General features: G+C 40.7%; 1 protein-coding gene across 1 annotated transcript in view; it reads right to left on the bottom strand.

The window, feature by feature from the left end:
- LOC147697138 (cohesin subunit SA-2-like) overlaps positions 1-24994 on the bottom strand; it is a 741253-nt gene that overhangs the window by 478306 nt on the left and 237953 nt on the right. The window contains exons 6-7 of the mRNA XM_086934206.1: positions 16659-16730; positions 3630-3834 (exon numbers count right to left, since the gene is read on the bottom strand). Coding sequence (XP_086790332.1) covers positions 3630-3834; positions 16659-16730 — 277 coding nt within the window. The remainder of the gene's footprint in view (positions 1-3629; positions 3835-16658; positions 16731-24994) is intronic.

Here is a 24994-nt window from a genome sequence, read left to right as displayed (position 1 = left end):
GGATACTCCTGAGTAATTGAGCGTGCTACAAAACTTTTTATAACATAACATAACAAAGGTGACTATTACATTTCATCACTTTAAATCCCAAGGCAACATTTACAGCCATAGTGTAAACCTTATCTTTGTCCATGGTGTATTAGCGCTAATTCCTCCTCTTTCCATGTACTGACAATGTGGGGGTAACATGTACACTGGCCTTATCTGTGTTTGTGCTACACACTGATCCTTGCATCAAGGTGTGCATCAAGCACATAATAGTCATGAACCTGTAACCAAGGATGTAAACATATATGGTCAACATTTTACTGTTAAACAGCAAAGCTGTATAATGTAAATAAGAGGTTTAACCATGCTTTAAGCAGTCAATATTATCCAGAAATATAATGCAAACTATTAGGAACAATAGAAAATGGGTTCATAATACTTTAAATCAATTCAAATATTGTGGTGATCTTTCTCATTTATTGCTTCCCACCTCATGAGCAATCAAGGTTCCACACTTTATGGGTTTCCCAAGGGAAATTAAAAGTATCATTGAAATTTCATGGGGTCTTGCCTAAACAACAGACCACCTTGAGACTTCTTAGCTGTTGCTATCTTGTTTGTCAGGTTTACCACTGTACTAGTAGGTCACACTACTTTCCTATATAAAATTATAGAATTACAGATGGGCAACTATCGATAACTGTTTTATTTTTTATCATGGGGATGCATGAGACATCAAACAGGCGAGAGAGAAGCTTGGGTTGCCCATTATGCCACTTGACAACACAGGGAGGCTGGTTCGCGATTATTGAGTACCCACCTGTAATTTTATGATGGTTTCATCCCCAAAGAACACCCACATTTATCTAAAGTCTTAGAGCAGCTAGCAAGGGGAAAAAGAGAAATGTTAGGACACAAACAATGCACATTCATGTCCCTTAGGCTCTTTCCCCCTCATCGCCAGACCTATCACCCTCAGCCACTCCACCTTAAGGATCCAAATCTTTTTTTTTTTTTAAACATGGCACCGTGGAAACGTTTCCCACCCTGTCTAGGTGTATTAAAAAAAAACATGCCAGGCATCAGATCACCATTCACCAATGCCGTCTGCGGCATCTTCCCCTCCCACTCCCAATTATATAAGAGAATCCTTGCGGTTGTGCTACTTTCCCCCCCATCACCATCAGTAATTCCCCTCCCCAGTTTTGATCAAGTATTTATTAAACCTCAATAACAGAGTACTGCAGCCCTTCCCCACTACCCTCCGAGGCCTTCATTCCCCTTTCCCTTTGATTGCTATGTTGTCTGCTCTCAATTAGAGAGAAGAGAACCAGCACTGTGCTGGAAGCTACTCTTAATGAACTGTGTCAGCAAAAATTAAAGGTCTCCTGCCACCAGTTGGTCTGTGAAGGCTCATGAAGAACAAGAGAAAGGTGGTTTGCAACATTAACGCTCCAACTTAAAACCCTGGCCTCCTTCAGGTCTGCAGAGAGTCGCAACATGCAGGGACAAAGGGTTCCCTTCATTTGTCATTCATGTGTCATTCCATCACTTCACTCGGGTCACTGGGGAGACGGGGAGGTATATGAAGAACAAGGAAGCAAGCCATTCCCAGTGGCAGTGAAAAAACCAGATTCTTTACATTGCTGTGATGCAATAGCAGTGGAATACCAGATTTTGAACCGCTAGTCTAGCCAATGGCTTCCTATGGAAGCCTTGCATATTAAGACTGATTACCAAAAAGAGGGATTTTCTGAACACAGTGTGGAGTTTTAAATGACATACACCTTTTACAAAGAACTCATTAACACTTATCGTGGTAGTAGGACAGTAGCCATAACTAAGATACAAGCAAAAACTGCTGGGGATTTTGCATTCACAAAGGCTACCAAAACACTGTTGATGTTGGTTTGATTGTGGTGAAATAAGATAGTGCAAAATATCGGAAGTCCAAAGAGACTACAACCAAAAATTACACCCATTTTTAAAGATCATATAAAATCAATCAAATGTTACCAAATGTCTAGATATTTTGTCATCAACATTCTGTAATTTGTTAAATCTCATCAATTTGTTGCATCCAAGAAGATACATTTGGAAGATTGACTGGAAGATGTATTTCCTATTAGTGTCATATAGTAAGTTGGGATTGAAAAGTAAGTTGACCCTGAAAATGTCACTCTGACTTTGCACATCAAGTGATGTTTCAAGCATCAGACCCATTGAACTTGTGCAGCAGGGTTGGACGTTGGGCTTGGCTTTGGTCAGGCTATTGGCCCCAGGATGTCCAATGCCCATTATGCACGCCTTCAGCTGCAGTTTAGGCACAAGGCCTGGCCTTGAGCAAGGTCCTGCCCTTTTTTAAAAAGAAATTATCAGGGATTCACAAACCCTTGCAGACTTGTGGGATCTTGTTGGATCCTACTGTGGGTCCAGCAAAGCTAATACCTGGGACTAGGTTTCAAGGGCCCCAGGGTGATTCTGGGGTCTGTGAAGCCTAACCCTGGGTCCACGAACCCAGTAGTAAAATTACCCTTTTTCATTTTTAAACTCGGAGAGGGTTCTCTCTGGGGCCCCCATATGAGCCAAGGGGTCAGGCAATGCTTCACCTTATGTTCCTTTATTGTAATTTTTCAGGATGCAAGGACCAAGACCCTAGGTCCCATAATGGGGGCAGCAACACTTTCTTCAAGCTGTGCCCAGTCAATCAGAGAGCTCTGGGTCCACAGACCCGAACTTGATGAAGGCAGAAAATGTTCCTTCATACAATATCTCTCATTTTTTAAGTTACTAAGCAAAGACACTACTTTGAGAAAAGTTATACTTTTGTGCCAAGTATGATGTCATTCCATTCAGCTTTTTCTTCTTATCAGAGAGCAAAGATTCATACGGGAGTTAAAATAGCATGCCACTTTTTCAACTTCCTTCTGTTCCCTCGCTCACCCCCATTAGACTTATCAGTACAAAACCGAGATCTGATTACCTTATTTTGTAGAAAGGTTTGTGCAAGTGCATCAAATACCCCCAAAGGTATCAAGAAAACAAAAAATGACCTTATCAATGGAAAATCTACCATAACCAGAAGTAAGGTGTCATTATTGCCCACTCTATCTTTCATATATATTTCCCAACTCTGTAAGACAAGTAATACGGCAGCACATGAGTGAGCAAGCTAATGTGATTTCTTTTAAGTATAAAGTGACATCTCAAAGTATCTGATGCATTTAGACCATTAGGTCTTGGCCATATCATCTGCATCAAACATAAAAATTACAAATCTATGCTTTGTGACCAGATTTTGCAGGTTTATTCACCCAAGGAAACTCAGAATAAGATGACTGGCCATAAACTTGTAGATGTGGCAATTCCAGCATGCTAGTGTAAAGTCCTCATCCATAAGTGCACTTTATGAACATAAAATTCCACCAATCTTGATTCGATGCTTGGCCTAAGCTACCAAATTTCATAGAACATGATGAAAAGTGGGACCATAATTGCACTTCACGAAATATGTTTATTTAATATGTTTATAAACAGACAACAAGAAGATCCCTCATTAAAGACACATGGACACCAAACCAAGCATTTATTGGGGGAAAAAACACAATACTACACTTTTCACATTTTAGTCGTTTGCTGACCTGCAAAGGTGCTGGTGTGCCTGAACGCCCTGACCTGCGAGTCCGCCAGCCCGGTGAGCAGTGAGATTATGGTGTCCATCAAATAACCGTCATAGATGACACTGTATTGGCACTGCTGGACCAGCATCGCTATGAACTCGCACAAATTGGTTTTGAATTTCTTCCAGTAAGGCCCAGGATTGATGAGTGGATAATTTTCATTATCCTAAATCACAAAAAGATAGAGTAATGATGTAAAGTGCATAATGCGGTGTACATTCTGTATAACTACAAAACTCTGAGGAAAAGAACATCTTAGTGACTCCCCCTCTCTTTTAGGCAAAGGCTCGTTAAGAGTGAGAGAATGAGTAGACAAACATTTCCAACATGCCTTTCTATATAATCATGCTGAGTGAGTTGTGTATTACCACGCAACACGACTTTAGTAAAGATGTTTTCAATTAACCTAATACTGATCACAAAACATACAATCATCATTCATTAACACACAATCCTTAAAACATCAAAAGATTAAACAATAAGATGACATTTCACGTAACCTGAAAGGAAAAGTGTAGTTTACTGAGCTGTGCAGGCCACAAGAGGAAACGCTGTTTCCCTGCCATCCAGCAGTCCAATTGACTTCCCCCACAGCTCCATGGCAAACCCCATGGAATGCATATGACTACACATTCTACTGCAGGCTATACTCACAAATACTGTTTACTAACATCTCCCTCCGTTCTACAGTTTAATTTGAAGTACAACACATGACTACATACACATTTAGCAGTACACAACAGACAACACATAACCAACAAAACATGTATATAAACAAAACATACAAGTTAAACCAGGCTAAACAGTGGCCCAAAAACAAGTTACATACAGTAACCATATGTAATGAAAAACAATATGAACTCGGCACGATACAGAAAAACCTCACACAAGTGTTAGAAAAGGGCGGACTACCACAAATTATCTCACACATTCCATTAGTCTAGCTGGCATCCTATGAGTTCTTTGTGGATTAACTCTCAGTGGTCTTACTTTCCCCAACATGTAACTCCCTTTGTGATTCATTCACATCACCACCCGCCTAAAGCACGTATCCCCTTTGAACCACCAAAACACTAGTCTCCTATACCCATCATCCTCAATGTTTCTCAAAACCTCCATTCTCTTAGTGATCTTTTGATAAACACCAATTCTTCTCCTGTTCTATTGTTGTCCATTAGACAATACCACATAATTTATCTTCACACTTCGCACCTTCTTCACATCCAGCTTGCTCTTGCATGCCAATTCAATTATTCCCTTAACCAACCTATTTGCCCTCTCCACCATGCCATTAGCCTGTGGGTTGTAGAATAAGGTCCTGCAATGCTCATACAAGTAGGAATCAGAAAGGTTTGCATTCCCCTCGATGATAACTGTGTACCATTGTTTGTGACTAAATATGCTGGCACACCATCCCTAGTAAAAACATTGCTAAATACTTTGATCGTTGTAGAAGTTGTTATTTCACCCACAAATTAAACTTCCATCCATTTGGTGTGCACATCAACTGTAAGCGTTGCATACTTTAAATTGTGTGCAAACCCATGCAATGGTCCTATAAAGTCAAGACAAACTTTGGGGTTTACTAGGATTTTGTAGATAGTTGGGCATTACCACCACCAACCGTTAATCTCATATCACTCTCCTTACATACTTTACAAGCACACACCTAATTCACCACCTCTTCATACATTTTTGGCAACCAGAAATTCTCCTTCAGATGCATGGCTGTTAAAGTTTGGCCTTTGTGTCCCTTATGTGCTAATTCATATATTATTTTCCTCAACGTATCAACATGCCATTTCAACAATTAGACACCTTATTCAAGATTTTACAATAGGGTCTCGCGTCAACTGTAACACAACTCTCTCTTACACTGCTCGTCTTCACCAACAATCTTATAACCTCATGTAAAACTCGTCTTCTTCAAGGGCATGCATCTATTCCGCCTGTGTGAGTGCTCCTTCACACTCTACTACTACATCATCCACGCTGGCAATCACTTCTTCGACCTCTACAGCTTCATCCTGCCCATGTGCAGGCAACAGTAACCGAGATAGACAGTCTGCTTGTTTACCGCACAACCCTGGTATATATTCTAGCTTGTAATTAAAATCTTGTAGTCTTGAAGCAAGTCCAGCTAGGTTTGCTGACACATTCTTTAACCCACCTGGCAACAAACAATACTTTCAGTAATGGCTTGAGGTCAGTCATATGAGTCACACTTAACCCCCGGATGTAGGCTCTAAAGTACTTCAGGGCCTATACAGCTGCAAGTGCTTCTCTCTCATTGACAGAGTTTCTTCTCTCTGCATCTGTCAATGAGCAAGACGCAAAAGCCACCATTCTCTCTACACTCCCATTCATCAAACCCATTTCTATTCCAATTGCACTTGCATCAACAGTCACACAGTTTCTTTTCTTAACATCAAACTGCGCCAAAATATCAGCATTCACTATGTCCTTTTTAACTAAGTTGAATGCTTTTTCTTGCCTATGTACCCACACACATGATTTTCCCTTTCTCATCAATGACCTTATTGGTTCAGTCTTATGTGCAAATCCATTTACAAAGGTTGCATTATATTCCATAAGACCCATAAAAGATCTTAATTGATCCTTATTTTGTTGCTGTGGTACATTCCTTATAGCCTTAACTAAATTTCCTTTCGGTCTCACTCCTTGAGCACAGATCATATAGCCTAGTGATTCCACCTTGGGTAGCAGGAAAAAACACTTCTCTCGTCTCAATCTTAAACCAGCTGTTTTCAAATTGAACAGTACCTGTTACAAAACTATACTGTGCTCTTCTAAGGTTTCCCCCAAAGACCAGGATGTCATCCTGAAAAAACACAATATTATTTTGGCCTTTAAATATATCTGCCATCAAGCGTTGGAATATACTAGCAAGACCTAAAGGAAGGTGGTTGAATTCAAACACCCCTTTTGTTATTATAAAAGCAGTGTGTGCCTTTGAGTCAGGGTGTAGCTTTATCTGGTGGAAGTGCTTTTGAGGTGTAATTTCCAAAAGTACTTTGAATTCTTCAACATCAGCTCCATCTATGTAATATTTAGCAAAGGAAAACGGTCAGCCACTATATTTTGATTACAAGAACGATGGTCAACACAAAAATGCAATCTCCCATTGTTTTTTGGTAATGACTACTGGTGAAACCCACTGGGCTCAATGGGCTCTAGTACACATTATGAGCAATCTCCTCAAGCAACTCTTGTACTTCTTTCCTGTATAATACTGGTATCCTTCTTGGTTTATGTCTCACCAGTACAGACCCTTCCTTCAAAACAACGTTATGGGCATAACCCTTCAGTGCTACCAACTTGGCATGAAATACATCCTTGACTTTTCCAACACACTCTCAACATCTGTATCTTCTACACCCTTAACAACCATCACTTGATCTCTACCTCTCAGGATGATAACAATGTTTATGATGTATTGTTGTAACCATTCTAATATTGGCGGCCCTGACTTTGCTACATAGACTTTCCCAGGTATCACCCTGTCCTTAAACATTATAACTGACTTCATAAATACCAAAACATCAATTGAACTTCCCTGAAATTCTGTGGGATTAATATATTTTGGTTATAACTCACTCCTTCTCCCACATTCTCTCCCACAAATCCTCAGGCACAATAGTAAACATTGATCTTGAGTCCACTATTAGATCAACTAATTTATCATTTGGGGCCATATGTATCATCATGACCATTTGCGATTTCTAAATAGCGATTTTTAAGGAATCGCTCTTTAGAAATCGCAAAATGGTATGTATGTAGGTAATCGCTTCTTTTTAGCGATTCCTTAACATTCCTAAATTGCGATTAGCAAATTGCTAATCGCAAATTTCCCATTCATTTCTATGGGCCAGGAGGCCCATAGGAATGAAAGGGAAATTTGCGATTAGCAATTTGCTAATCGCAATTTAGGAATATTTCCAAGGGTACAGGGGTGTCACAAGAACACCCTGCTGCACCCCTGAAAATGATATGTGTGGGCATATGGCGCACATACATGCCCTAAGGGCATGTATGAGCGTCATATGGCACCTCTGGATTTTAAATAAATTGTTTTTTTAAAAGAATTCGCAACTTACCACCAACTAGAAGTTAGTGGTAATTTGCGAATCCTTATGGGCATTTTTGAATTAATTTTCCTTTGATACATTGCATTTAAGGAATCGCACAATTTGCGATTCCTTACATGCAATCGCAAAATAAGGAATGGCAAATTTTGCGATTCCTTATTTTGCTGCCAAAATGTTTCATACATACCATTTAGCAAATTAACATTCGCGAATTTCGGCCTTTAGAATGCTAATTTGCTTGATACATATGGCCCTAAGTGTGAAAGCTGCCTTGGGTTCATTCTTTCTTCCTGAATTCTCGTTCTCATCTCCTTCCCGCACACTCAGTATCCTTTCCTTTGTCTAGATTTCATCTTCAACTGTTGCCACACTTCCTTTGCTATTAATTCTGCAAACTCTGGCAAAGTGCCTCTTTTTACCACATCCTCTACACTCCTTTTCTAATGCAAAACAATTTTTTTAATCTTCTGCATTGTTTCGCTGCCACTTTCTTTTTCCCAACCGCCTCACTCCCCATAGGCATTCCAGCATGGTAACAATTTCCTATGTTTTTACTAGTCCAATTCACATCACTATTCATATGTTCAGTCGATGCAACTTCCTCATCTTGTTTGCCTTTGTGCTCCATCTCCTTCATACATGCGGATGATAATAATAATAATAATAATAATAATACTAGTATTTATAAAGCGCGAACAGCTGCCTCAACTAGGAGGCGTCCCGGCGCTGTGAGGGCTCGACAAGAAAGCTAGCTGGGAGTCTGCAACTTATAGATGCTCCGAGAACAGCCACGACTTAAGCTGTCTCCTGAAACTTGTTTCTGATTGGGCCTTTCGCAGCTCAGGAGGTAGGGAATTCCAGAGACGGGTCACGTTGGCTGAAAAGGTCCGACCACCCAGTCTGGCCCTTTTGACTCGCGGCACACTCAGTAGCACCTGATCATTTGAACGAAGGGAGCGGGACTGTGTATATCTAGGCAGACGGGCTCTCAAATAATTAGGACAGGTGCCGTAGAGGGACCTATATGCCAGAGTAAGAGTTTTAAATTTTATTCTACTGGCAATCGGGAGCCAGTGTAAGGCCCGAAGATGGGGAGAAATGTGCTCTTTAAAAGGAATATGTTTGAGCAACCTGGCTGCCGCGTTTTGCACCGTCTGCAGCCTTTGAACCAAGTATTTCGGGAGGCCGCTATACAGGCCATTAGCATAGTCCAATCTCGAGGTGATGGTCGCATGGATCACGGTTTTCCGGCAAGACTCGGGCAAAAGCTTCAGGACTGGGCGGAGATTCCTCATTTTGCTCAGGCAGCAGCCTGTGACCTGATGGATCTGGGGCGCAAAGGAGAGATTTTCATCCCACTTAACTCCCAGATTTTTAGCCCATTGGGAAGGGGAAGGTGGAGTACCCATCTCAGTTGGCCACCAGAGCTCAGCTGGAGGGTGACTGCCTTTACCAAAGAAGATCACTTCCGTTTTTCCCGGATTCAATTTCAGCTTATTAGTATTCATCCAGGAGGCCACATCCTGAAGGCACCCCTTAAAGTTTGCAAATGCCGCCTCTGTCACCTCAGAGTAGGGAAAAACCAACTGGGTGTCATCCGCATAAGATATTGCGGTGACTCCCCAGTTGGCAATGAGGGAGAAAAGAGGGGCAAGATAAACGTTAAACAAAAGGGGGCTAAGGGCAGATCCTTGCGGGACCCCGCATCGCAGTGGCTTACGCTTTGAGTCACAAGTGCCTAGAGTGACCCTCTGCGTTCGGTTTGACAGGTAGGACTGCATCCAACCGAGTGCCTGATCTTGTAGGCCAATGTCTGCCAAACGTTGGATCATCCTAGCATGGTCCACCGTATCCAGGAGCATCAGCATAGCTGAGTCCCCTGAATCTAACGACCACCTCAGAGAATCAGCCACCTCAATCAACGCCGTCTCCGTGCTGAAGCCGGGTCTAAACCCGGACTGAGTCTCATGCAGGATGTTATTAGATTCAACATGAGCATTCAGCTGGCGATGAATTAATTTTTCCAGCATTTTCCCGGGAGCTGCCAGCAGAGAGATAGGACAGAGGTTAGTTAAATCCTCCGCATCCCCGTTTGGCTTCTTTTTCAGTGGAAGAAGCGTCGCATGCTTCCAACTCTCCGGAAATTCCCCAGTGTCTATGGAAATATTCCAGATATGTTGAAGCATAGGTGCAATAGCGTCCGCTAGAGGTGCCCACAATTTAGGCGGACAAGGGTCCTCTGGGGAGCCAGACTTACACCGGGTTATCTCTTGGCTTGCCTCAACTAGCGGGATAGGTTGAAATTTCCTCAGGGAGGCTGGGGGCCGGCCCCCATTCTCTCTATCCTCCTTGGCCGTAGGTTTATGCGGGCCAAAGGAGTCATAGACCATCTGTATTTTATTGTCAAAATAGACAGAGATCTTATCACAGAGTGCTATGGATTGGGGGATATCCCTTTCGATACAGTGGGGCTTCAGAAAGGATTCAACCAGTTTAAACACTTCTTTGCTGGGGTTCTCTGCCTGTTGAATAACGGAGGCATAGTAACTCTTTTTTCCTTTCCTGATATGCTTGTGAAACAGCTTGGTGGCCTCTTTAAAATGTATTTTTGCTAGAGGGCAGTAGTTTAATCTCCATTGTCTTTCGAGCTTCTTACAGGCTCTTTTTTCCGCTCTTAAATCATCAGAGAACCATGGGGCCGTGGGAGAAGTTCTCTGCGCTGTCACCCTTTTTGCTGGTGCTACCGTCTCTACCATGCTGCTAATCCAGTAGTGTAATGCCTGGGCATCCACGCTGGCATTCATGGTACGCTTGGGTGGATCATGGGACAGAATTGGGTTCATGATGGCCGGAGTAAGATTTTTCCATTGCCTCTTCATGTAAGAGTGCTTGCTTTTTCTAGATTCTACACTATCTAATACTAGTGTGAATGGTATAAGCCAATGATCTGACCATACTACTGGGAGTGCATCATCCACTACTATGCTTTCTAATGTGGAGAAGATTAAATCCAGCGTGTGTCCCGATCTATGTGTGGGACCTTTATTATGGAGCATCAGGTTTACAGCACTCAATGCTGCCATCAGGTGCTCTGCCGCTCTATTGCCATCCCTATCAATGTGGACATTAAAATCACCCACAACCAGGAAGTGCTCGTGCTTCAGCATGATTCCTTGACAATCTTTACTATTTCAATAGCCTACTTTAGTGATGATTTCCTTGCTGCCCAAAGTCTCTCTTGCAGTTTTTTGTGCCATTACACAATTAGCAGGTCTTTTATCAGTTCATCTGTTATTGCTCCAAAATTGGAGCATTATTGCCAACTCTCTAAATTGTGCTCCAAACTCTTCCACCATTTGATACAACCTTTGTAGTTGTGTATAATATTTGTGTCTTGTCATTGCTACATTCATTGATTTTGTATATCTCGTTTCTAATCTTTGTTTTGCTTCTTTATAAACGTCTGATATTGGATGGTGAAGATCTACTGCAGTTGGTAAAAACTTGAATGTATTCTGTTTTTCCTTTACTAAAGCATTTATTAGTAACACTTTTTTTTCATTCTGAAGTAAAACTCCAACCATCTATTGCTACCAGATAGTTTTCAAAGGTATCTATCTACTCTTCCCATTCTGTTACTGGTTGACCAGGCTTGGGCAGGAAATAAGGTGGTTCGAGTTATGGCTTGAGCACCTTCCGTGACAGTTTGTTCAAAATCAGTCTTTGGGATTTTCAGTTCCATATCAATAAAAATTTGCACAGTTAAAATACAGGTTTTTAATTGTTAAATAGTACACCAGTAGCTAAGCTGGTGAAATATTTGTGAGGCATCTGTATTTGCTAATTTAAAGACATAGGGCCAGATGTATCAAGCAAAATTGAGATTGCAAACAGTGAATTTTGCAAAATTTAACCGTTTGATATCGGAAAATCGTAGTGTGCAATGTAGGGAAGAAAAAAGCCACTTGCAAAATAAGGTATTGCAAAATTTACGATTCCCTAATTTGTGCATGCATTTAGAGAATCGCAATTTGCGATTCCCTAAATGCTATTCTAGTAGCCATCGCAAATTGCGATATTGCTTTAAGGAATCGCAAATTACTACCAACTTCAAGTTGGTGGTAATTTGAGATTTCCTGGAAAAATGCACTTTTTTGCATTTATCAAAGTGTCATTTGGTCACATATAGGGCATGTATGTGCGTCATATGTGAACACATGCACATTTCAGGGGTGCAACAGGGTGCCCTTTTGGAATCCTTGAAATTGCATGCGCAATTTGCGAGTACCTATTGGGCACTCGCAAACTGCGCATGCAATTCCCATTCATTCCTATGGGCCTCTTGGCCCATTGAAATTAATGGGAAGCCATTTCTTATTTGTGACTCTCAATTTGCGAGTCGCAATTAAGGAATGCGTAGGAATCACAAAATATTAGCAGATTCCTACATACATTGCATTTTGCAAGTCTATAACAGCTAATCGGTAAAATTCGCTAGACTCACAAAATGTAATGTTGATACATCTGGCATACAGTTGTGTTCTCTCCAGATGCAATACTCTCCTTTGTCCAGTATATGTGGGTGTCAAAAGAAGGAAAAATACACACTTCTCTTGTATGCCGCGATGTTTCCTTATCTTTGATCACCGTGACTAGTAAAATGTTTCTGAGACAAGGGCAAGCTCGGGGCTCATGAGCTCGAGTATGGAAAAAACTGCCCTTCAGCAGAAAGGAAACAATATCTGTTGAGCCGAAAAATAATTGAAAACTGCGGAATTAAGCACACCCTGCAAGTTTGAATACAATCTACACGTCTCCAGCATTACGTCATTCCAAATTTAATGCAACATCATTCCAATGTAATGAAACGTCCCATTTGGGTTACAGAAATGTTATTTAGGTACCGGATGACAATTCATGTATTTTGGCACTGTCACTTTTAGCAACAGTTGGTTGAAAAAGTCGAGGGGCCTCCCCGCCATTCCCACGAACACCAGCACGTCATCTGAAAAGAAACCTCTCTCAACTACCAAAACGCTAAAAAAAAAAAAAAAAGCAGCTTCATTCAAAGCTGAGAGTACAATATTAAACAGCAACACAGAATGCACTGGGTGCTTCACGGAACACGACCACAGCAGCCTTGAGACACTTGACTTTTTATTTTCTGCAAAATCCTTCAGTGTGACCAGGAATGTGCGACCCCCTTTCTCTCACTCCACGACTACCCTGGGGCCCCGCAGTTTGAAGACCCCTGGTCTAGAGTGTGGCTCAAGTCCTTTAATGATTTATTTCCTACCAGAGAGCGTAAGATGAGCTAATGCTTGTCAATTCTTTTCACAGGCTATGCTACACGGAAAACGAATGGCCACATGCATCAACCTATTTTGCATTCGCAAACGGTGCAAATCGCCAGGGCCGTTTCTAGGTGTTTTGCCGCCCTAGGTGAGAATTGAAAAATGCTGCCCCCTCCATTTTACTACCATCACTCTTTCCCCCTATCATCCAGGCTAGAAGCCTCAATCATTTCCTGCTTTGATAGAGTTTCTATTCTGCTCTTTTGGGTCTTTTTGAAGCATTTCACTAACACATTGGTGTTGGTTGGCACACATTGATGCAGTAAATCACTCTAGCTTGCTCTTACATTCCCTCAAAGGTGAAAAGGTAAAATTTGTTTCTTGAATGGATATCACATTCTTTGGAAATACGACCATGAAGATGAGTGCAAGAGGGGCCTCGCCATTATCTCAGAGGCGCCACCTCGGAGTACATATTGGCATGGTCCACCACACCTTAGACACACTTATGGCCTGTTTACATCATCTCACATGGGACATCAATCAATGGTAAAGGCAATGAAGGAGCCTTGGAATGGCTCTAGTCTTGCCACTCACTTTAGATGTTGGGTCTGGTGGTGATACCTGGCTAGCAGATCAATAGCTCTAACCTGTCCTTTGTCTGTTCGGCTGAAAGTAACTTATGAGCTAGATTCAAGATAATGTTTCTGTGTGCCTCTAGGGCTATCAGAAAAGGTACTTACACCTGTTCTGGTTTTATAGGTTTGCTGTACGGTAGACCTTCCTCCCAGACCAAGGTTTGACTGCTAACCACACCAGTGGCAACTTGTTCTTTGACCCAGTAGAGTAGGACACTCTTCCTGTGTTTGTTTGAACTTCCACCTGTAACTCTGACAATGACCCATAGTCCTATACAAGAGTGACCCCAGGGACCTCAATGTCTGGAACAGAGGCAGCGGGCCCCATAGCAATATATTCTCAGACCCTTCCCTGGTTTGTACTACAATGCACTCTCTAGATCCTTCACCTCCATGTATGGAGACAACCTCAGCCTAAAGCTGAAATGCTGCCTGTGATTCGACAGCAATGTTGTCCAGGGAATGCAGGCCTCTGACCATGGCACTAGCTCAGGCACAATTAGGTTACTGCAAAGCAGGCACCCAGCACCCTGTATCTGTTCCACAGCTATGTCGACCAAGATCATCTAGCTGTTGACCTCTACCACGCCTCTGCTCATTTGCAGCGGCTGCTAGGAGAATACTTGGACAATCTGCCTGAATTCATGGGCACCAGCAGCAAACCGAAAATGATTGCCGTGGGAGGTGGCACGAGGCAGCCCTTAGCCTCATGCAGAGTCAATGGCCGAGACCAGACACACTGCGCTACGGCTGCCTGGACTTAGATCGGATCACCAAGAACAGTTAAGTAAAGTTAGTTTTGCCACCCCCACCTGAATATCTGTAAGAGTACTAGATTAGTGCCCTTCAATTTCTGGTACTGTGCAGTATGTTTAAAATCTTCTTAGTGTTTCTCGTTGCTGAAATCAGTGCATTTTCGGAAATGTATGTATATCTTTATGTTGCTTTCCAGAAAGTGTCACTCATAGTCCCTAAAATCAAATGTCACTCATAATTACACTGAAATTATGCGAATGTCACACATAGCATTCTGCAACCTTGGCAGCTATGGTTTTAGTGCCTGGAATGAGCCGGCCCTGCACGCACTTCAAACCTCTCTTGGCTCCAGACACGACCGCTCAACTTACTGCTTGCTTGCTTACTTTACTTAATACTTAGCCTGGGCCAGGTTATAACTAACTGACCAGGCCTTTAGCCCCCTATATTTTTTTTACAGGTACCTGCCTGCCGCAGCCGACCCAGATCCCACCCGGCCTCCCCCAGTACCTGATAGGCCTGCAGGGGAAACTCTCTCTCTCTCTGCCTCTTGCCGGCAGCGCGCGCACAGCCTCCACCCTTGGCGGCGAACGTGACGTGTCACGTCGACGGCGAATTGAAGGCGCTACATTACCTGGCCTCACGGGAACTACACAGGGATTGCGCACAAGAAAGTCATGGAAGCAAAGACCTCCATCAATGATCGCAGCTAATTTTTGATGGTAGATATGGGGAGGAAGCACACCTGCCCAGCCTCAACCGAGCGCACAACTTTTTTGGGCTGATTAATGCGTTACTGAATTTGAGCTTTAACTCGGGCACCTGCTTTATTTATATCTGGAAGTGCCTCCTGTTGAGGTTTAATTTTTTTGCTGCCGGCCACCCTCCACCTTTTGCCGCCCTAGGCGGCCGCCTAGGCCTGCCTAGTGGTAGAAACGGCCCTGCAAATCGCTCAAATCAGCTGTTTGTGAATGCAAAATAGTCTTTCAAGATGTATGAATGGCTTTGACAGTGCATTTTAGGTAATCACATTTTTTTGCGATTACCTAAAATTGCGACTACAAATAGGGAATCGCAATTTGCGATTCTCTAAGCACATGTACCAAACATTTTCTAAATGCTAAATTTGAATTTAGGAAATGCTATTACCATCGACTCCAAGTCGATGGTAACCATGTGCAACTTTTGAAAATGCATAAAAAATGCATTTTTCAAAGTGACATGTAGCACACATGCTTACGGGCATGTGTCCGTTTTACATGGGCACATTTTTTGGGGGGTTGCTTCAGGGGGCCCTTGGCCCCCGGGCACTCTTGGTTTTGCATTACACAATTTGCGATTACCAATTAGGTAATCCCAAATTAGCTAATGCAAAACCATTCGCTTAGGAACAAATGGACTAGTATTACCCAAAAGCAATTACCTATTTACAGAATCACTATTTGGTAATATTAAGAAATTGCTAAATCTTTAGTGATTCCATAACATTTTCCAATTATCAAATAGCAACTCTGTAAAAATCACTATTTTGTAAACGCAAAATGCTGTTTTGATACATGTGGCCCTAAACACAGAAAACTCCTGCTGCACGCTCCTTTAACCCGCCTACATAACATTCGTAATGATATTACATGAATAAATACAAAAGTGCAGGGAGACAGTTTCTCATTTCCTTATTCTTTGTAAAAGTTTTTTTTTGTAAAAGTTTCATTTCCTTATTCTTCAGTATTGGGCAGGTAAATTCCTTCTGGGAAAAAGACAACAACAAAAGCAAGTAACGTATCATACATTGGCTAGTTCTATTTTGGACTGCAACCTGATGGTAGAAAAATGTGAACAAAAAAAGTGTATAATACTAATACGTAACAATGTTTAGATTTAGGCGTTAAAGGTCCTATGAGTATTCTTTTTCGGCTAAATCACAATTAATTGAAGTGTCATGAAGATGTGCCCTTTTTTTCTTAAGAGTGTTGCCCTTCATGGAGATTTCTAAACACAGGTTGTGTGTTATGATTCTGTCTGTCATACAATTTTAATGTATCATCATTAAAAGTGAAGCTGGCCATTAAAGCTTGTAAAAGTTTGTCGCCTAAGGCCACAACTGAAGGAGCTAACGGAGGGGAAGGGATGATCTTACAGTCTGGTTTTAAGGTCAACAATGTTATTAGCACATAGATTTGTGTGTCAGCTCACCATGTCTACAGGCCACGTAACCGTTAATATCCAAGGATAAGCCATGAACTTTTTAAACTGCAGTCCAGTTTCCTACAAAGGAAAGAGAAAAAACAGTATTTTTGTGTATGAAGTAAGTCCCTATTTTGTAGATCTCATCTACATATATGACTATAGAACACATTGATCAATTCTGATATCACTCAGATATTAGCATTGGTCTAGTACACATACCAATCGGTTATGGTTCAACATTCTAAGTCAACTGTTGTTAATCAATTTCAACATATATGCATGCACACAGTGTTAGTTTCTAACTGGCAAGAGCATGGGCGATCAGTGATAAAACAGTGTTCTAGGAACATTATTTTGGAATGGATGGATTTTTTTTAGATTTAGATGTAAAATTGCCTTAATCAGTGTAAAAGATCTGCTTGACTGAAAACCTGATCACAGTTAATTCTGTCAAAGCAGCCACATGTATGCAGAGGGCTGGGATCGAAAACTAAAACAGCCCAAGCAAATTCGTCATTGTAGCCTCAAACTCTACAGCTTCAGCGAACATACTGAGTGAACATATACAATGCAAATGAGGAGTACAAAGAGGGAGTAAATAAACACTGCAGTTGTCTCCATCTTTGCAGATAGTGTATGTTTTTAAATGTGTACCACTTGCTTGCATACATATATATTAACAGAGATTCGTATAGCACAGTATTGTCGCTAACATGGAATCATCGCACTATCAAATGTGCTATTCAATCAAAACAAGCATTTGTTTTTTAACTTCTACTGCATGATCTGCATGTAAACAATAGATCTTAGCTAATAAAATTCATCCCATGCTCAATTCATTTAAACAATTCCCAATTCGAGATAATTCAAAGACTCGTCCCATCTCGACCACAAGCTGAACATAATCAGAGAAATGTTTCATGCACACCAGTGGCTGAAGTTTGCAGTCTTTACCCTTTTGCAACGGAAACGAAAATTACTTTTGCTCTTACTTTGCAAGGTCAGCAAAAGAGGCAAGCGATCCCATGGAAGAGACAGTTGGTTCTCTGGCCTTGGAAGCAAGAACAAATAGTCAAGTTCCAGAGGCATTGGATTACCCTGAGTGCCAATGTATGAGACGATACATATATTCTCCCACCCTGCACCAGGATCCCCCATTGTTTCTGCTATGTCAGGTAATGTTACCTGAGTATCTTCCGCCAAGATGGTAAGGTAAAAATTTCTCCTGGGTTTGGTTCCAGACAGAGGAGCAAATTGAAGCTACGGGGAGGGGTCTGAATCAACTCTGAAAGCAGGGGCGATCAACACATCATCAGTTCTCTTCCTCCGGCGGGAGACATGGCTGCCTCACATTCAGCATGGAGGCTGTGTTAATGTTTCGATACTCGTCTATGATGGTGGTGAGGGAGAAGGAGAAGAGAGGACGGACAGCTGCAGGCCTTTAAATCCCACCTCTCTGGCATCCAGCCTGTCTGGTGATTGGCCGATACACAAAAGGGCCACTGCAACGCTGCATCTCGTGGCAATCAAGTGCACATCGGAAGAGACTCACTGTTGGTCTTACATCTGAAATACACTAACACTGAGCATCCATTCACTTCTGATCAACAGGAAGCCGGGGCACAAATCCGTCAGGTGTTTTTCAAGACATGGGCTATATTCCGTCCAGAGACATATCTGGTCAGATAATAGGCCTCAAGTCATTTGCAACTTATGCAAGAACTTTAGAGTGGGGTTCAGCAAGTTCATGCAATGTAGAGCATAGGTATTGCGAATCCGTTTTTCTTTTTTTCTTTATTATGAAAGTACATCAATATAAAATTTCATTAATCATTTATGCTACAAAATTAATAAAAATGTTACTACAATTTCACCATTACAGCATCTCAAATATTTTACAACTTTTTAAAACAGAACATAACAGGTTATAGTCGTTTTAGACATTTTAGACAATCCCTAATTAATTACCCATATATTTTAGGTTTGTTTTAATTTATCGACCTTACACCATAAAACCCTCTCCTGTATCACAAATGTTGTCACAGCTTGAGAAATTTCCTATATCACCCAGATCTCATTGCATACCTTTTTCCCAACCCTTTAATCCTACTTATTTTAGATCTGAAAATGTTGAACTGTGGGAATTTCCTTGGAGCGCCAGTTTTGGAGGATTAAAGACCCAGCTATTACAGATATAACATACAATTGTTTTTTTAATATCAGATCCACTTTAATTCAAATGAATATCCACGGCTGTCATAGTATCCAGTGGTTTTTGCAACTTCAAAATGTGGCAGCAGAACTGAATAACATCATCTCAAAACGGTCTCAACTTTGGGCAAGTCCAAACCGTATGTATCCAATTACCCTCTTCCTCGTCCCCCCACATGTAAAACAATAGCAGGAATCTGTTGGCTGATCTTATGAAGAAAAGTGGGAGTTGTATATATCAACCATTTAGTTTAAAATTGCATACAGCGCATATTTGCACCCTTTAATAATGAAAAATTAAACTCATTTATCTCATCGCACACTGAAACTGGTATCTAGAGATCATCTTCAACCAGACATTTAGCTTGCACATTATCGTACAGTTTAGTTGCCGCATAGTTACATAGGAGTGAAACCCATTAACTAATTGACCAAGCAGTGTTGTATTCTATCAAATCTTCGACAAGTTCTGATTATATCATAATCTGTGTGGGGTTTAGATTGGAAAAAAAATGTCTAATGGAACATTGTATTGATACTGTATAATGTTGAATGCTGGGTTTTATTTCATTCCACTTTTTCCAATTTCCATCTAAACAATCCCGTATCTTTTCGTACCTATTGCTCAACCACCTTAACACATTACTCCTATCAAGTAGGGGATTTTCCCCGGCATGTGTCTCTGTTAGCCGGATTGTCGCATTGAGTACCGGAATACCACAGTAGCTAGAAAATTGCTGTCTACGTTTCACATTCCACTGTAAAATCTTATATCTGATTTCCTTGAGAGTTTTTGTTAACCGCATAAAATCTATTATATTATACTCTGAAAAAATTCAATACATTTTTTAATCATATCTGTCGATATTGAATGTCAATCTATAGCTAATCTACGAGCCTTATTTGCCCATATAAAAGATGAAAACATGCTCTGGACTTCCTTAAAAGATTTCATCTGTACAGCACTTAGAATAGCAGAAAATAAAAAAGTGCATACTGGTAAGATAGACATACGAATCAGTGAAGTTCGGGCCGATTATTGACAATGGCAAGCTGTTTCATTTTAAAAATAAACTTTTGATTTTAATTAACAGAGGGGCAAAATTTAAACTGTATAAATCATTAATGTTCTCTGAGACATATATTCCGAAATATCTCTTGGACCTGGTGTTAACTGCTAAGAGGTGAAATTTTAACATTAAAGTGTTGAGTGCAGTGTTACAGATTAGAATCTCTGTTTTCGATTTATTTATCTTATAACCTCCCAGCAATTGATACCTCTGAAAAATGTCAAATATATCCTTTTGTATCTCTAGATCTGGTTTAAGGAAGAGGGTTATGTCATCAGCATAAAGCTTTATATTTTTCAGCCCCTACATTTGAGTGCTTATATTGCTACTCGAGCGGATGGCTATTGGTAATGGCTCTATGAAAAGTGCAAAAAGTATTGGTAACAGAGGGCAGCCTTGCCTTGTTCCTCTGAACACATTGCATGTGCCAATGCAGCTAGAATTAATAATTATTTGCGCTGTGGACCCTCTATAAAAACCTGAGATTAGGCTGATAAATCTAGCAGGGAATCCAAATGTGGCCAAAATATAAAAGAGGCTTTTCCAGCAGACCAAATCGAAAGCTTTCTCAGCATCTAGCAGCATAATTTGGGCCTGGATGTTATAATGACTAAAATAATCTAAAGCCTCAATTAAAAAGGTGGTAATAAAAGATAGCTGTCACCCTAGAAATCCACATTGATCTGAATGTATGACTGACCCTATAAACTTCCTCATTCTGTTGGCCAGCAATTTAGCTATAATCTTATATTCAGTATTGAAAAGACTTATTGGTCTGTATGAATTCACATCTTCCTTATCTTTATTTTTCTTTAAAAAATGAGCTACTAAAGCCGTTTTAAAGGAGGGGGGTACCTCGTCCCGCAGGATATGGTTAGCTAATACTAACAATTCAGAATTTAATACTGTAGAAAACATTTTGTGTGGCTCAGCTGGACGTCCATTCTCTTCACATGCTTTACCATTTGCTAGTGATTGCACCACTTCCTCTATTTCTTTGAGTGTAATATCTGCCAACAGATCCTTTACGTGATTTACCTGTATTTTGGGAATTGGGAACACATCTAGGAACTCCTTAAGTTTTAAAATATTAACCTCCTGTCTCGTGGAGTAAATGGCTTTATAATGGTTAAAATAATGCTCATTCATTTGGGTTTCTTCTGTCATATGAGCTTTTGTATTTTTGTCCCCCACCAAAGATGTTACTTTTTTTTTGAATGAATGAAATGTTTTATTGTATCAATTAACAAACATTATTACAAAAAGTTTACAGAAATGCTCAATCTTAATGTGGAGTGAGTAGAGGGCATGTGTGTTTTTGTAGGTATTTGGGGTTAGCTAAGTAGACTTTATTATAATAGTATTCTTGCATCTTTTTCTGAGCTTGTACAAGAGCTAACTTTTTTTTTTTTGCACTCTTATTCCTAACGTATTGTTGATTTGCTTTGTAAACCACTTACTATAATTGAGACCTTTCTAGCTTTTGGGATTTCTTTACTATAATTTCTTTGGAGGCTATATACCTGTGAATCATTGCCTTGAAGGATTCCCAAACATTTTCTACTTTAGCTGTTCCTCTATTCAGTTGAAAAAAACATGTTATTTCATTATGGACCTAAATGCACCAATCTTCATCCTCAAGATGTATTTTTATTGAAAACCCATCTCGAAAATGTTTACATTTATCAATCCCTGCTATCTCAATTTTTATCAGGGCATGGTCGAAAAAAACATTCTGAATATGCATGTACTTATTTAATCTTAAATTATGGAAAGTAAGAAAGTAGTCCAGCCAAGCCGCCTTTTTTTTTAGTTAGTGGTGAGACATGAATACTGTCTCTTAACTGGGTAGTTAATCCAACAGATGTTTAATTTCTGCATGCATCCTGCCCTAGCTATTCGAGGCTTAGTTTGCCTACAGATCTCCGAGGACGAATCCCTTTCAGGGTTCTGTAAAAAAAAATATAAATCGCCAACTACTATTAGTGCCCCAGGTATCTGCACAAGTGCATCACAAAGATCTAATAGTGATGTTGGATTGTCTTCTATGGGTGCATATATTGTCGCTATCGTTAATATAAACTGGTTAATTAATCCCCTGATCAGAGCCCATCTCCCTTCTTTATCTGTCTGAAATGAGGTAATTTGTAAAGGGAATGATTTATTAATAAAGATGGCAACCACTCTATGTGCAGCATTAGCTGATGAAAAGGATTGGTCGCTAGCCCAATACCTAAACATTTTATGTACAGACTCAGTTTTACCGTGTAATGCGTCTCTTGAATTAACACGATATCGGGAATGTGGGTTCTTATCCATTCATCTATGGCCTGAGCTTTAATCATATTGTTGAGGCCATTCGCATTTAAAGAGACAATGCAGATGGAGTCTTTATACATTTAAAAAAAAAAGAATATGTCTGCTAACTATCCCACCTCTTTTAAAGTGCACTGTACTACCATTATAAATAAACATTCCCTAAAGTTTCCCCCATCTCAAATGTTTTAAAGTGCACAGAGGTATGTGATATACATCCTACAGCTACAATTTTATCATAAACAATCATAATTACCTCATATTGCAGCAGTCCTGGGTAGTGTAAAGTGCATTTTTTTAACAGTTTTTTCCCACCTTGTTAAAGTGCCTATACTAACACAAGTGCATGGAGCATAACACAAAGTGCAAAGTGCATAAAGAATATTGCACATTCATATTTATACAATTTTATACAAACACCTAAAACCAAATTTGATATAATAAAAATGTTGCCCATTATTAAAGTACTTAAACGAAAAAGTGCCAAATAAGGTGCACAATGTGGACAGGACATAGATAATGCTGCACATACATGCATAGAGTATAAAGTGCATCTTGTATTTTAGGCTGAAATATAGAAGAATCTGAATTCATTTATACAATATTACCGCCATAATTATATAATATCTCTCCGTGTATCCCGATACTCGGCTTTGTGAATACAGAGATACAATGGATACCTAAAGTGCTTATGCAGATTAAAGGAGTAAACACCTATAAAATAATGTTGGGTGGGGAGAAACCTTCCTGAAATGTTTCCATTTCTCTTACAGATCTGTTTAATTTTGTCAAAACATAAAGATGTACTCTCCATTTTATTACCCATATTGCCACCCAGTGTCCATCCTATTCCACCAAGCTCCCCCACCCACTCCCACCTCCTTGTGTCCCTTGGGAGAATAGCTCACAGATCCTCCCAAAACCCACTATATACTTTAAGTGGCATGGTTTTGCACCTGTGGTAATGCGCACCTGGTCAGAAGGAAGACACTGGGTCTTCCGGCTCCTGGTCACCCCCCCCCCCCCCCCCCCCCAATTATAATCTAATGGGACTTCTTAGCTGAACCAAAAAACCCAGGAACCAACAACTGAAACCCCCTTCACCCACAGAAGTGCTATATTCTATAAATATCATAACTTTGCCTGTATATGCCAGTTTTACAGTGAACTAGACATTTGCTGTAAGAGTTCATGCGCTTTCCCCACATCATCAAATGTATGGAATTTACCATTCGCAAGAACTTTCAGCTTGGATTCCTGCACAATAGTTGCATGTCCGCCTTTTATTTTAAAAGAGTCAATCATTCGTACAAAGTCTCATCTTGTTTTTGCAGCCATTGCTGTCATATCTGAGAAAATCTTAAATTGAGGTACCGTTTGCGTCGTAAAAGATCTTTTTTCAATGGTTTCAATGGCTTTGGTTAATATTTTATCGAGCATTCGATATTCGGCAAAGTTGACCAATATTGTTTGGGGCTATTTTGCATTAGGAAAACGCTGAAAGGGTATCCTATGTGCCCTCGTGATTGTTAAATCCCCAGTTAGCTTTGGAATAACTTCTTTCAATAAAGATTCTACCTACTTTTGCACTTGAGTTCCTTCAACCAATTCTGGAATTCCCATCAATCGCAAGTTTGACCCACTGTTATAGTTCTCTAGATCTTGGAGCTTGGTCTCCAAAGTGTCCTTATTCCATTTTATCTGAGCAAGCTCCTGTTGCAAAGTCTCCGTCTTGTCTTCTAAAACAGAGACCCTCTCCTCTGCCTCTGTTATTCGCTCTGGAAGTTTATTCATAGTTTCCTCAATATTTGACAATATTACGTGGAGAGTAGCAATTTCCTGTGATTATGTTAAGCAGAGCTCTTGTATCTCAGAAAGAATGTGTTTAAACATTTTTTCACTGCCTGGCCAAACTGCAGATAGAGCAGTTGTTGTGGATCTTGGGTAGAAGCTTTCTCACTTGCTGGTGCTAGTGCTTTAGTTCTGTCGACTGCTGATCCACTTTCTGCATGCAGAGTCTGCTCCTGCGGCGGGCGAGATTTGGGCTGGCTGTAGAAGCAGCTGAGTTTGTATCCGATTACTGGTGCTTAAAGCTGCTGGAGCTATATGCAATTTAGAAAAAAGAGGCTATTGCTTGCAGCAGAGGGGGTTTGAGAAAGACTCTGCGGTATTCGATTTCAGGCAGATCTCCATTAGATTTCTATTCTCTCGTTCTCCGCACTCCCACATATGATATCTCTGCTGTTCTCCATTTCTGACCGGCTTTCTCCCCCTGTCTGAGTAGCCAGGGCCTCAAGGCACCCAGCTTCCAAGATTTGCTGCACTTTTGTGTCCATTCTCTGCTTTGCGTGTCTCAGTGCTTGCACATTCCTGAGTGGTTTCTCTGAGTTTCCCTTCTGAAGCAGTCTTGGGGTAGGAGTGGACTGGCTCAGAGAGACTGTACTAACTCCGGAAGGCTTGTGTCTAATTGTGCGAATAATGTACTTATAGCTATAACAGCCAGCAGCCAACGGTTAGTTTCCTCTTACCAGCCTCCTCCTTAGTGTGCATGCTTAATCCTTTATCAAAAACCCAGCATAAGAGGCCCATGAGGGACGCTATTTTATTCCAGTTTGTACCCAGCATCTCTTATTAGCATTAGCATGCTCCCCTAACTTAATGGAGAAATTAAAATAGCGTAAATCAGAAACAAAATATGGAGACTCAGAGGGGAGCCGCTTACTGCACGCCTGTATTGCCAGCAGC

This window comes from Lissotriton vulgaris, chromosome 8 (genome assembly GCF_964263255.1).
Source record: "Lissotriton vulgaris chromosome 8, aLisVul1.2, whole genome shotgun sequence".
NCBI lineage: Eukaryota > Metazoa > Chordata > Amphibia > Caudata > Salamandridae > Lissotriton > Lissotriton vulgaris.
Note: the sequence above shows the minus strand (reverse complement) of the source record. Positions and strands in the feature narration are given on the sequence as shown.